The sequence below is a fragment of the Schistocerca americana genome, chromosome 1, assembly GCF_021461395.2.
Source record: "Schistocerca americana isolate TAMUIC-IGC-003095 chromosome 1, iqSchAmer2.1, whole genome shotgun sequence".
Classification (NCBI taxonomy): Eukaryota; Metazoa; Arthropoda; class Insecta; order Orthoptera; family Acrididae; genus Schistocerca; species Schistocerca americana.
Window position 1 is genome coordinate 1,013,367,139 of NC_060119.1, and position 14,361 is coordinate 1,013,381,499.

At 38.6% G+C, this 14,361-nt stretch overlaps 1 protein-coding gene across 2 annotated transcripts in view; it reads left to right on the forward strand.

Annotated features, from left to right (window-relative positions):
- Nucleotides 1-12,161, forward strand: part of LOC124616228 (AP-4 complex subunit epsilon-1-like) — a 54,085-nt gene extending 41,924 nt beyond the window's left edge. For both annotated transcript variants that reach the window (XM_047144534.1, XM_047144541.1), the window contains exons 6-9: nt 3,596-3,811; nt 3,895-4,274; nt 9,801-10,485; nt 11,557-12,161. In XM_047144534.1, the coding sequence (XP_047000490.1) occupies nt 3,596-3,811; nt 3,895-4,274; nt 9,801-10,485; nt 11,557-11,833 (1,558 nt within the window). In that variant the 3' untranslated portion in view covers nt 11,834-12,161. The remainder of the gene's footprint in view (nt 1-3,595; nt 3,812-3,894; nt 4,275-9,800; nt 10,486-11,556) is intronic.
- The last annotated feature ends 2,200 nt before the right edge of the window (nt 12,162-14,361 follow it).

The following is a 14,361-nucleotide window of genomic DNA, read 5'->3' on the forward strand; positions in this document are numbered from 1 at the left end:
AAGGCAAGTGCTGGCAGAAATTACTCCCAGCCTTTCGTGTTAGCTAATGTCATGCGGTGAAGTGTGGGCCCACAACAATCGGTACTACAGTCCTGTTGTTTGTCCTGTTGTGACAGAGTATTCACACTATACTGATAATTTTGAAACCGGGTGTAGTGTGTCAAGTCCAAATAGAAAGGACAAGACAAACTATTCCCAACTAACTGTTCTCACCACCACAGTGCAAACTGGCTTCGATGTGGTATAGCACACAATACCTGCTCATTGTGTGGCTTCATGAACATAACTGTCACAGTTGCATATTTCTTGATAGATTACAATTTGTACATACATCTCTAGCCTTTGTTTTACTCTATACCTCTGCTCTGCTTATTCATTTTAGTCAGATTTGTCGAACTTAATGCACTTTACGCTGTAAACACAGAAAGAATGTTGAAAGTCCATAACCGGATTAATAGCCATACAAAAGACCAAAATTAAGTTAACTACCTATTGTTTTTCTCACATTTGCCACAAAGCCCTTTGTGTCATGCAAAGGCTCAAAAATGTTGCTACGACTAATTTTGTAAGAAGGTTGTTTGTGTAACAATTAATGTGTTTGACCTGTCTAACATAAAAATTTCTCCCAGTGTCAGATTTAATTTTATATGACCTTGAATTTAAGGTTTTTGCCTCAATTGTTACTTAATTTGAAACTTCCTGGCAGATTAAAACTGTGTGCCGAACTGAGACTCGAACTCGGGACCTTTGCCTTTTGCGGGCAAATGCTCTACCAACTGAGCTACCCAAGCACGACTCACGCCCCGTCCTCACAGCGCCCACTCCACTGCAGAGTGAAAATCTCATTCTGGAAACATCCCCCAGGCTGTGGGTAAGCCATGTCTCTGCAATATCCTTTCTTTCAGGAGTGCTAGTTCTGCAAGGTTCACAGGAGAGCTTCTGTAAAGTTTGGAAGGTAGAAGACGAGGTACTGGCAGAAGTAAAGCTGTGAGGATGGGGCGTGAGTTGTGCTTGGGTAGCTCAGTTGATAGAGCGCTTGCCCACGAAAGGCAAAGGTCCCGAGTTCGAGTCTTGGTCCGGCACACAGTTTTAATCTGCCAGGAAGTTTCATATCAGCGCACACTCCGCTGCAAAGTGAAAATCTCATTCTGGTTACTTAAGTTGTTAGTTCTTTTATACTGCAATTTGTTGCTTGTGGTAAAGTTTATTTTCATGTTACATCATGTGAACAAGTTTACAATTTGTAAGAAAATGGTACTTACCTAGAAAAAGCTGGCTTCACATATGTTGTATCACTCATTTTCCCCGCAAGTCCAGAGAGCTCTATCGTTTTTGTTTCTCTCTTTTCTTTTGCATTATGTCGGAAACAACTTACTAGAGAACAGAGAGTATTTTTTGTTTTATTTTTTCTCCAGCACTTTTTTTGCCTTTCAAAACTTCCAACAATTATTGTAATTTATTGTGATTTCTTTCAACACATGCTATTAAATGATATTTGGATAAAAGCACAAATTTAAAGCTGTTTCATAGATACTTTAAATTATGAAAGGAACATTGTTTTTATTTGTTTGAATGTTACTGTTTTTTGAACATACACATCTTCCTATAAGTGTCTTTCAGATAGACTTACGGAGTTGCTAGTCCTGTAGCAATGCGGAAAATATGTGTAAAGAGGACAAGGACTAGAGAGGGACCAGCGACAAGTAGACTTCGAATGAGGCCGTCAGTAGGCTGTGCTCATGAGAAGTTGATGTATGGGTGCTAATCTTGGTGCAGGACACAGCTTTAACTCGTTGCAGATTTAAAAGTTTGCATCATGTGTACTTCTGCTTGTAGTATTTATAATTGAAACATTGGTCTTAAAGTTGGCAACCTGCAGCACAATAATTACAAACCAAGTCCATAACTTGTGATTAGTTCCATTATTTGAAGGTACTTCGCTAAAAGATATGTTTCCTGAAATTGCATTTGGTATTTCACTCATAACTTTGTTCTTTAAATCGTGGTACACAGAAGATTTATCGTTTTAAGTTTTACACTTGGACAGTTGCCCTGGAATTTATTTTCCTAATTCAGAATGAAAATGAAAGAAAATTAATATTAACAGTTTCTGAATGATAAGCACAAAATAGTTGCTGAAATAGGAACAGGATGGCATATGCATAAATCTCTGACTTCACAGTTCAAAAAAGTTGTTAACCAAGGAAAAAGGAAATGGGTGTGTGTGAGAGAGAAAAGACAGGATATGATGTACAGATGGTGGATCAAGTATTTGAATCCAGAAAAATTCAAGGTACCGGTGAAAGACAGATGAGCTGCCACTAATCAAGAGTGCTACGCTGAGTTGACCTTATAAGAAATCAGTGGTTGCAAATTGGAAAAAAAAGACTCAGAGAAAAAATGAAAAATGGAGGAAGGATGGAGATTATGAGATCTAGTATTTAATAGTAAAATGCGATATCAGAAAGTGAGAGAGGACTAAAAAGACTGTAAAAGAGAATGGCGAAGCAGAGGAGAGGAGAAAGAAGTGTAATAAACTATGATCTGGCGTACGGTGTCTTTGAAATATTTAGTGGAGAGCCACTTCACGTTTCCAGATTATGGAAATCCTGTGAGTGACATTTCACAACATACTCTGCAGCATTATATATTTCTTCATTCTCTGGTATGTTTCAGTGTATTAGTTGCTGTATCTGTCCCCTCCCCCCTCCCTGCTCTATTAATAGCTAGTCAAATAACAGAGTTATTTTATGATACAATCTATATATCAATTGTCAGTTTTCTTGTAATGTCTTATTATGAGTCTTCACACCTCTTTATTATTTGTTGTAACTCTTGTACTTAGGTCTTCTTTGCATTTTCTTGCATAACTCCAGAGAAAAGAACTGAGATTTTTTCCAACTTTTTGATATGTTTGAATTGATTCTACTGATGTTCCGTTGGTGAAAACCTACGTTTGTGTCAGTGCATAGTGTGATGAGGAGCTATCTTTGATCGCTTCTCAGTGTAATTTGGGCCTGCATTTTCCATCTTAGAGACCAGCAGTTAAAAAGAGAGAAATTTTCGTACCTTGTTTCACAGTGCAATCTATGCTTGTTTTAATGTGAACTACATATTTCAGTGGAAGTATTTGTCACACAACAACTGTAAGATGTATGACGTGGTCTGTGCAGAAATGCTTGATGCTTGGTATCTCATCAAGAACAACTTGCATATTCTGTAACTCACAGTTGTTAAACAATTTAAAATAATGTCTCATGTTATGGCTGCTGTTCTTCCACACATTGTTCCCTGTTTGTCGAATGATATTCTCTCTTTTCCACCTTTGATGAGAAATGGTACAGAGCTAATTATTTGCCTGTCATTTAGTGCTGAAAATTTACATATTTTGATGTGGCTTAGAATAAAAAAATAACAAGCAATGAGACCAGGGTTTGAGTCTCGTCCGTGCACAAATTTTAATTCATTTCTTCAGCTTCCATTGTTATCATAGATAAAGATGAGACTTAAATGCCTCAGGGAAAATTAATTATAAGATCTATAAGTTCATATGTATTTCCTCACCAGGCTTATTTAGTACTTCTGATATTTGTAGGTTACTTCAGCTGATGGATGAACCGACAGCCGACATTAGAGCTGTAATTCATAAGACTTTAATTTTGGCAAAGTCTGGTTCACAAGAAGCTATTGGGGTTGCCATTATTTGTGCATGTATAGCAATTCTGATGAAGTACAAACCCAATGACGATATACTGCCAACAGCTATATCACATGTTACAGATTTGATGTCGAGGAAGAGCAACAATTTGAGGTAATGTGACACACACTAATAATGTTATCTGTTTCCTTCATTTGTTTTTTGTATGTTTTATAACAAAAATATTTATTTTGTAGGTATGCTGGCCTTGATCTGCTTGAAGTTATTCTGCAACACTGTCCCTTGTCACTTACACCAGAGCAACAAGAAATCATCATGTCAAGCTTGCAACATCCTGATCATGCAGTAAAAAGAAAAACATTAGCTTTGCTATGTGTAGCAGCAAATGCTTCAAATGCAGAACAAATATGTACACAAATTGCTGATTATGCACAGACCTATTGCTCCAACAATATTCATTTGCGTCACGATCTAGTAAGACGCATCATCCTTCTTACACAAAAATATCCACGGGACACTGATTCATGGCATGTTGCAATGCTTCTTCGGTTATTGCCTCTTGCTAGTGACAGTCAGGTTAAAACCATCCATGGATCAATTAAGAATTTACTTTCAGGTATGAAGTACAAGTCACTTTCTTTTAGACATTGGTATTTAATAGTCATGCTGTTGAATGTTCATATGAATTTTAAAAATGACAAGAGAGAAATGCGTATTTTCCACTAAAAAATTGAAATAGCTCATAAGTATTGTATGTGTCAATGTGTGTATTTAATGTCTCCACTGATAACAATATCAGCCCTCTGTACTAACAGGACTATATGTGGGAGGGTGAGATCACGCTTCCTGTTCCATGCAGCTTAATGTATAGTGTGAAACTTGCTTCCTCCACAGTGTCACACATTCCCCTGGAAGTGGAAAACATAACCATGCATATATTATGCGTTTATGAACAAGACAAAATAAAGTTTGATTACTAGAACTTTGTTTTGCAAAACTGATCTTTTGATTTTTGTATAATGATAGTATTTTGACATCATTTTATTAGGCTTTCGACAAGGACATAGTTGATTCTAGCAGCAGTTTATTCCCACCTTCCATTATTGTACGATACAGTTAGCTTTTGCTGTCACGCAGCAGTTTTTGATGTAAAACTTTCCTGTTCAAATACAGGTTACAGAGAAGATTTTGCTATCACTGTTTGGGTGGTGGTAGAAAGAGAGACAGAGTTTATTGAAGTTGATGGGAATTGTATCTTACAAACATTTCCCTGTATGATAACAATGTGCGTTATCTTACGTTCAGAGATTAATAGCATGCCCTGCTGTATTGGCTCCTTGTATTGCGTCTATGGAGACTAATTGCTCATGAGTCATTAGTCATGTGAGCAGTCTTAGTATTATATACTAATATCCAGGGTGTTCAAAAAAGTGTTGAATACTTTGTGAAGTAGTAGTACTCATCAAAACAGGAAAAGTAAGTCAGTAAACATGGGTCCGGAAACGCATCCTTTGTGAGGTAAAAACATGTTTATAGGAAGGGCTGCGCAATGCTGGGTTGTAGATGTTAGAACACATTGGTGCTCCATCAAATGTGTCAGCAAGGTAATATGATGTCTTACTCACAGTACTCTACCTGCCATTATGTGGTCTGCAGTCAGTTGTGTGGTTTGAGCTGTGTTGTAGGCTACATTAATTTTAATTGTGTTTGTGTGTCTTATTGTACAGTGCTGTCAACCTTGGGGACATAGCATGGTGCTTACTGTTATTGTGCCATTTGTATGTACAAATGGTGTAGTACATTTACATTTTCTGTCTTCCACCACTTGTTAGCAATGGAAGCCTATTAATTGACAAGTGAGGTGGCAGATGTGATATATTGCTATGTTTAGTAAATAGATGTAGCCTGCGTGCCCATGCCCTCTAAACTGAAAAATATCTATATTACAGAGTGCCCTCTGATAAGCTGTTCGGCAGACTTTTCCAGCAGCTGAGGGATGCAGGTACTCTTGCAACTCAAAAGATTGACAGTGGAAGGCCCCGCACAGGCCACATGCTTTACATGGAGGAGCATGTGCTATATTTGGTGGAAGAAACCCCTGGGACCAGTGTGCTATGATTAGCAGCAGCAGAAAGCATGTCTCGCTCTCTTATATGGGGGATTCTTCATGAACAGTTGCTGTATCCATATTATCTACTGTTTGTTCAGTCATAAGGCCACAGGATCGTCATGGCAGATGGCGGTTCTGTCAATGGCTGTTGCAGAAGTGTGCCACTGATCCACTGTTCACATTCAAGATTTTATTTACCAAAGAGATGGAGGGTTCAGAAGAGATGGTGGTGTGAATTTTCACAACCAGCGTGTATGGGCAAATGTAAATCCCCAAGCAGTTGAGGAAAGAGGCCGTCAACATCAATTCTCAATCAATGTACGGGCAGGCATACTTGATAATAGATTAATAGGACCATACATGGTATCACAAAGATTAACTGGGGCACATTATGTGGGCTTTCTCATAAATGTATTGCCTACCTTACTGGATACTTTGCCATGGCAGCAACGAATACAAATGTGATTCATGCATGGTGGCGCACCAGCACACTTTCGTCCCAGAGTGCATGTACATCTGAATCAGGATTTCAGGACCACTGTATTAGTGGGGGGGGTCTCACCTTGGCGCTTGGCCTGTTCATTCCCCAGACCTAAATCTTCTAACTTTTGGTTATGAGGATATTTGAAGGAACTGGTCTACGTCAAAAATGGCTCAAATGGCTCTGAGTACTATGCGACTTAACTTCTGAGGTCATCAGTCGCCTAGAACTTAGAACTAATTAAACCTAACTGACCTAAGGACATCACACACATCCATGCCCCAGGCAGGATTCGAACCTGTGGCCATAGTGGTCGCTCAGTTTCAGGCTGTAGCGCCTAGAACCGCACGGCCACTCCGGTCGGCTGGTCTACGTCACACCAATCAACAATGTGCGGGCACTACATGGTCTCTTCTTCAATGTGTGCCAGCAGGTACAACAACGACCAGGTACACTTCAAAGGGTGTGTCATTCCTAACCGAAGGGCAGAGGCATCCATTGTCATGTATGGATACTACACTGAACACTTGAAAACATATGTTTATTGCAGAAAGTATGCTTTCCAGGACCCATGTTAGTGGACTTATTTTTCTTGTTTCGATGGGTACTACCACCTCTCAAAGTATCCACCACTTTTTTTGAACACCCTGTATAGAGTTATCTGAATAGGTAAGCAAACCTCTTTGAAGTAATTCCCATCAGCAAAGTACAGTTACAGTTTGAATAATTAATGCTTTTACATTTTCTGCTAACCACTGTTGTAATTTGGTCCTATATTGTTTTTATAACATGACCGAGAAATGTGACAGTTTGTTCGCCCCTAGTGAATACCTGTGTTTAAAAAAATTATTTTCCTAGCTGTGGCTGTACATGGTGCTATATTGGCTACAAAATTGTCTTCAGACACTTACTTTCAAACGCACTTTCTTTTGTTAAATTAATGCCACAGCTTCGTGTATGCAGTAATTGTAGTAGGAAAAGTAGAGTATATCGTCTGAGGCATGTGAATCTCCGAGCGTCTGCTTTGTGACCTCCACTAGTACTTGTCATAAAGTCTGCCTGTTATCCATTACTAGATCATCACTAGTTGGTTAACTCATTGCTGAGTGTCGTGACCTCATTTCTTAATTAATTGAAACTTTTGAGTAGATGTCTCCATCCATAGTGATCTTCAGTTCTTAATGTGAAGAGGTAGGCTGGTAATCTTCTTCATGTGATCCAACCATCTATTTGCTGTTCTTCTTCATGGTCTTCTGCCTTTGATATTGCCTTGTAAGATGGTCTTTTCTAAATTAGGCCCTCCGCTTCTCAAAGTGTGCCCAAGGAACTGGAAGTACCTTTGACTGACACGGGAAGATAAACTTCTTGTGATGCTAAGTCCTTCTATTATGGAAGCTTTTGTTCTTTCTATTTGTGGTACACGTAACATCTTCAGCCAACAACACACCTTGGCTCTTGTCACTAGCTTTCATGGTCCAAGTTTCGCAGCCATATAAGAATACAGGAAACACCAATGAATCCACCTAGTGCATCTTCATTGTTTTGGATATTGCATGGTTCTGCCAAATCTTAGTGAACTTAACCATTTGGCTTGGCCAAGGACGATTCTTCATTTTATTTCCTTTCACATTTTCCTGTGCCACTGATCAGAGATCCTAGATATACACAATCATTCACTGCCACAAGATCCTTTAAGCATCCTGAAAGTTGAATTTGATCTAAACTGTGGCAATTAATTACCATCAGCATGTTTTTGATGTTTATCTCTAGGCCGAAACTTCAAGTAATAGTTTTCAGTCTGAAGACAGATCACTAGATAAACCCAAACAAGCATAAAAACAGTGAATAGGTTCATTTTGAAAATATTTCTGAGCGAATATTGCCATTGTGCCAAATGTGGTTATGGAAAAATATAAGTGGTGGCAAGAACACATACTTTTACGGCTATTGTCAAAACAATTTAAAATTACTTCAGATCTTAGCTTATATATGTAAAGCAGGTATTTATTCCAAATTGTAAGGAGAAGTGTTACATTCACAGTGATTGCTCATATATCATATACTATGTATGATTTTAATGTATCCTGTCAAAAATGTCCCGATCACAACTACCAGATGGATTTGTTAATATAGATGTTGTGGACCACATCAGTAAAAATCCACATTGCACAAGGTTGTGGAATGGCCATAGTAGTTCAGCGCATTCTGTTCAGTGGTGCGTGTAGTCTTCCACGGATTGGTCAGCATTAACTTTTGATACAATTTGGCAGTGGTCATCATCAATGTACAATTTGGCAGTGGTCATCATCAATGTCGTCAGTTGTGGTCATGTAGTATGATGTGTCTGTTTTCGCAGTTGACCCAGCGCAATGGGGTATGTGACAGAATGGATGCATTTGGTTCGAGCATGGGTCTTGCACCCGGATCTTCAATCTGTATTCCATTCATGGGCCTACTATGACTACAACAGTCTCTAAAAATCTTCGCTGCAATCTCTCACATCTGCCAAAAACCGCCTTGCTGACCTTCCATACGTCCCAAGACCTACCGAAAGCTGAACTTAGGTAGTCGTGTAACATTCTTCAACCTGTGCTCTAGAAAATCTTAAGTCTTTCTGAGATTACAGTTCTCTCTAAAGGTTTCAGTTATAGTCTTATGTCTGAATTCATTCTTGCTGAACCTTTTAAAGGTGTGCTTTCTTTTACTTAGTCTGTGCAGTGAGAACTTTGTTAGCCATCTACTCAACAGAAGAGAATCAGTGTAAAGACAGCTTTTAATGTGGCCTTGCTGATTTTATAGCTGTGCCCATGATTCTTCCCCAATCACATCTAACCATCACGTGTTATCTTCCATGTATTCCTTATCTCTGACTCCTCCTCTCCTTTATTCTCCAGATCCATATATTCATACATTCGTGAGTTATTAGTAGAATTATCCACATAATTGCTTCATTTGACAGCTCGTGAAATAACTGTTGAGCATTTATTCTGGGCTGGATGTAAACCAGGTGAAAATGCACAGTTTCTTGCAACACTAATCCATAATGGTGTTAGTTTCACTTCATTTATAGGGAGTTATCCTGAGATTGGCTGTGTCATTTTTCCATGACTCCATGTCATGAGATTCTTTAAAAAGTAATATGGTTTTGATTTTATATACAATGTACTAACTTGCATTGTTTCGGAGGTTATGAAAGTCTCGATTATATACCAGCCCTGCTCATATGTAAGCCACGCATCCAAGTCATTAATTAGTTACCTGATGTTACTCAGAAGAAAACTAAGCTCCTGTGCCACCACAATATGTTCTGCATGTAGAAGAGGTAGAGCAGACCTCTTCTTTATTTACCATTGTAATTAAATAATAGCATGTTACTGAGATAAATATGTTTTCAGGTTTCTAGCTGAGCTGACATTCTACTTTTGTGCGCTGGTCAACAGGTTTCCTTGAAACCTGAAATTGTACTCCATGAATATCCTTTGCTTTCATGTATTGTATGAATGTTGCACATGGCATACTATTTGAATAACACTTTTATCTGTGTTTTACAGGTGAAGATCAGCAGAAAAACATTGGAGATACCAGGCAGAAAGTGATTAAAATACTTCACAAATATTCAAAGTCAAAGATAGCTGTAACAGCAATTCTGCAATTGTATGTTTGGGTAATAAGCCGCTTTGGGCTTCCAGCAGTTGAAGGGGGAGTTAACAAACCTGCAGACACTATCAAAGAAATAATTGAACTAGGACATAAAATTATCAGAAATGAGAAGAAGAGAGACCCATTTCCTCAAGGTGTTAGAGATCTCCTTATTTCAATAGTTCAGTCACTGCAATACGTTTCTGTTCATAAAAAGGAACATGCATCCGGAATAGATGGTTTTCTACAAGAACTATTATCAACTTCTAGACGAGATTCTTACTTACGTGACATTTGTTTTGAGCTGAAGTGTAGTTTACCTTTTGTAACAGCAATACATGGACACACTGTAAAGGAACAGGATAAGTATGACCAGTTGGACTTTACATTGTCATTTTTGGATGAAATGGTATGCAAAAGTTTGGAATCTGGTGAAGAGCCATACCGTCCACCACAGGCTGTACAAGTCTTCCAACAATTAACTGAAATGCCATTACCAGCAAAGAGCAGCCCATGCACTAGTGTGATCAGTTCTGAGAAAGGATCGCTAGCTGGTTCATGGTGTTCTGAGGATTTCAAGCTGTGGAATATTACGAGGTGAGTGGCAGAGTTCAGGTTGTCTGATTGACACTTTATAGACTATAAGGAGATGACCAGTCTCCATGTGTAACTAGTGACTAAAATGAAGCAGGTTGTGTTTAAAAGAATGAACTTATTTGATTAGTTCTACTACACTACATTCTTTTAAACAAAGGAAAATCCAGCATAGAATGTAAACATATTATAAAAAAGGAAGTTGTTAATCACCATATAGCAGAGAAGCTGGGTTGCAGATATGCACAACAAAAAGACTGTCCCAAATAAGCTTTTGGCCAACAAGACCTTTGTTAAAGATAGACGGCACACACACACACACACACACACACACACACACACACACACATATATATTTGTGACAGTCTTTCTATTGCACCTAACCACATTATTTTATTTGTTTAAGAAAATTGATCTAATTTTATGAATTTGTGTTTTATTTGTCTCATAGGCTCAGTGTTTACATTGCCACACCATCATGTCCCTAGATAAAGTGAAAAATTATAAAACAGAGTAAATAATAATTAAATATCTCTCATAATGTCATGGTCTTACTTATCCTTTTCCACATTTTTCCTGTTGTGCAGTCCCGCATTTATAGTTATACCAATTGTTGTTACTCTGCCATATCAATTCACTGAAGTTCTTTGAAGCAGTATCATAGAATCACAAAACTCGTACATTTAGATAGTAGTCTCTAAAATTCAGATATTTTGTTGTGTGCTTATTTAAATGCATGTTCTTCAATGCCATTGAGCTGCAGATTTTGTGGTGTTATGATGATGACTCTGCACACAAGGATTGAATGTTGAGTTTTAAAATGCGGTAGAGTTGTTTTTATCACAAGTAATATATTTTGGGTGCCAGCATTATTACAGTCTGCCAGTGGTATCTCCAGTACCATTCATGTTACTTTTGCTGTCAGATAATGTACCTTGAAAGTCCATATAAATTTCAGTTAAATATTGTATTGTGCTGGTAGATCAGTATCTTCTGGATAGTTTTATGTACTGTAAGAGTCTCTCACTGTGTGTTCCTTTCTAGCATGTACTGACATAACCTGTAATGTTTCAGGCAATTGTCTCCAAATATGAGCCCAAAAGTTGTGTGGACCAAAGAGGGTAGATTAAACCCAGCTGAGAACAAAGCTAAAGCTGAGTCATTAACAATCCAGGAACAGGATAGTTGCAGTATACAGAGCAGTGAAGCATCATCAGCTGCATCTATTTTTCATTTACCACTTCCAGAAGAAAACTTGTCAGTGACTGAGAAAAGTAATGTAGATCCTTTGGACAAGTTATTAACTTCTGATTTTAGCAAGCTCACTTTTAATACACTAGAGAAAAGATGATAGTTCCTGTTATAAACATACATTAAATAAATGTACTGAATTCTTCCAGTCATTTTCCTGTGGAAGTACCTGCACTTTTGTGATAAAAAATGTTTATTAAGTCTTCTTTGAATGTGTGACTGAAGTTGAGTTCCAAAAACTAAGATATAACATAGTTTTATCCTGTTAAAGTATTTGGAATGTTTTACTACAGAGGGATGGATAAATTTATATAAGGTTAGTGTTACCATGTTCAGATTGTTGAAGACTATGTGCCTTGTTGGAAGTTATGTTTATTTCTATACAACGATTCTTGTATTTATACAAATAAAATAAATTTTTAAATAAAGCTGATGTTCTTTCTCTGTTGTAAATAAACATTAAAAATGTGTGTCCCCAGTTGTCTTTTTTTTCAATTGCAAACTTGATGTGCACAGTAAATATTTTCATAGATTCTAAAATGAAGAATTTTACACATTTCTTGTGAAGCAGTTGATACATGTATTTTTAGATTATACTGGGACAAAAAAATGGGGGGGGGGGGGGGGGGGAGAAGAGAGCAGATTGTAGGGACCAGAGATGAAATTTTTGAGATGCATCGGACATAAGACAAGAAAGGATAGAATCAGAATTGAAGAGATTGGAGAAGGGACTGGAATATTGAAACTTTAGCACAAGGCAGAAACTACAAAGCTGAAGTGATATGGACATATGAGGAGAAGAAGGAGAATAATGTGAAAAAAAGGGGGAGAGAGAGAGAGAGAGAGAGAGAGAGAGAGAGAGAGAGAGAGAATTTTCTGAAAGGTTAAGTGGAAAGAGACCACAAGATACAGTGAAAAGGAGTTTGTCCATAGAAAAGAGGGGAGGAACACCAGAAGACATACTTAAGGGAGAATAGTGGTGAAGAGACAGACAGTGATGGTGGTGCTTGATTCACAACTGATCCAGGCAGCTGTAAACTGGTAATAAAGAGGAGGAGGAGGAAGAAGAAGGAGGAAGAAGGACAAGAAGAATGCTTGCTGTGTTGTCATATAACCACACTCAAGTCCAAATCTGAGAATGGGGTCATCATTGGAGTACAATAATTAGAACTGAAAGCATATTTATTATGGACACCAACCTACAGTCAAAATGGAACTAAACTCATGGATGGTGAGAACAGCTGTTTATCCAAACATTGAAGTTTCCAGAATGCTGGTATTTATCCAAACACTGACTGTTCCAGAGTATTCAAAATATAGATATTTCAAGAATCTTCCAGAAATGATAAGTACTGAGTAATAAATAATTGCTGGTGGTCAGTTTTGAACTGGTTGCCTGCAGCACGCCAACCAGCGATGATAAATACTATGCCACACTATGCGCAACAGTTCACGGCATTGCTTACTGTCATGCAAGTATAGTGTCCCGCTGTTTCAGAAGTTCTCATTGGAACTGACCGAAACACCCTGGATCTAGATAGTGTCGACAGCCTTCTGTGTGGTTGCACTGGCAGATTCCTACATTCTGGATGTGTTGTTACATCCCATTGACTATACAGAGCATCAAAGATAGCCCCTCCCATTGAACCTTGTGATCATTTTCCTTGAACCTCCCATCATCAGCCTGTGCCTCTGGGCAGTATAGGGCATCACATGGAGGTCATGGATGAGGTATCTGCAGTTTTTTCCTCTTGGTGAAAAGTTATAAGCCGCAACTTCATGTGTGATGCCCGACAAACAACGAAGGATATGATATGATCCAAAGTAGTGCTTTAGTGACTTTCCTACAGCCTCACTTTCTGCGCCACAGGTGTAAAAGTCCATAGTAAGAACCGAGCGAGGTGGCGCAGTGGTTAGCACACTGGACTCGCATTCGGGAGGACGACGGTTCAATCCCGTCTCCAGCCATCCTGATTTAGGTTTTCCGTGATTTCCCTAAATCGTTTCAGGCAAATGCCGGGATGGTTCCTTTGAAAGGGCACGGCCGATTTCTTTCCCAATCCTTCCCTCACCCGAGCTTGCGCTCCGTCTCTAATGACCTTGTCGACGGGACGTTAAACACTAACCACCACCACCACCACCACCACCACCACCACCACCACCATAGTAAGTCTCCCAAGCTGTTTCTTAACAGGCTAGTGCGTGGCGTTATAGTGCTGTTGGTCTTTCTCCTGAGTCTCCAGTCTCCATGTCAAGCCAGCTGCTTTGCTCCATTAGTCCTGGTGATGAAGTGTTTTATGTAGTCACCCAGATTATTGTTGGTTGAAACAGGAACAGTATGTCTATTCTCATTTTAGCCTGTCAACTATGCTGCAGGAAGAGCTGTTGGTGAAGTGTGCAGTTTCCTGCTTGCTTTTAGTATGTGAATGTCATGATGAGCAATATTGAATCCCTGTCTCTCTGTTTGACATAAACATACACCAAGAGCATATCTGTCATCTTATTAAAGCCTTTTATTTGGCAATTCGTCTGTGGATGGTAGGTAATTTTCAGCTTGGGAGTGATTTTGCAATGTGAAATTACCTCTGATACTAGTCTCAACTTTAAAACTGTTACATGATCAGAGAT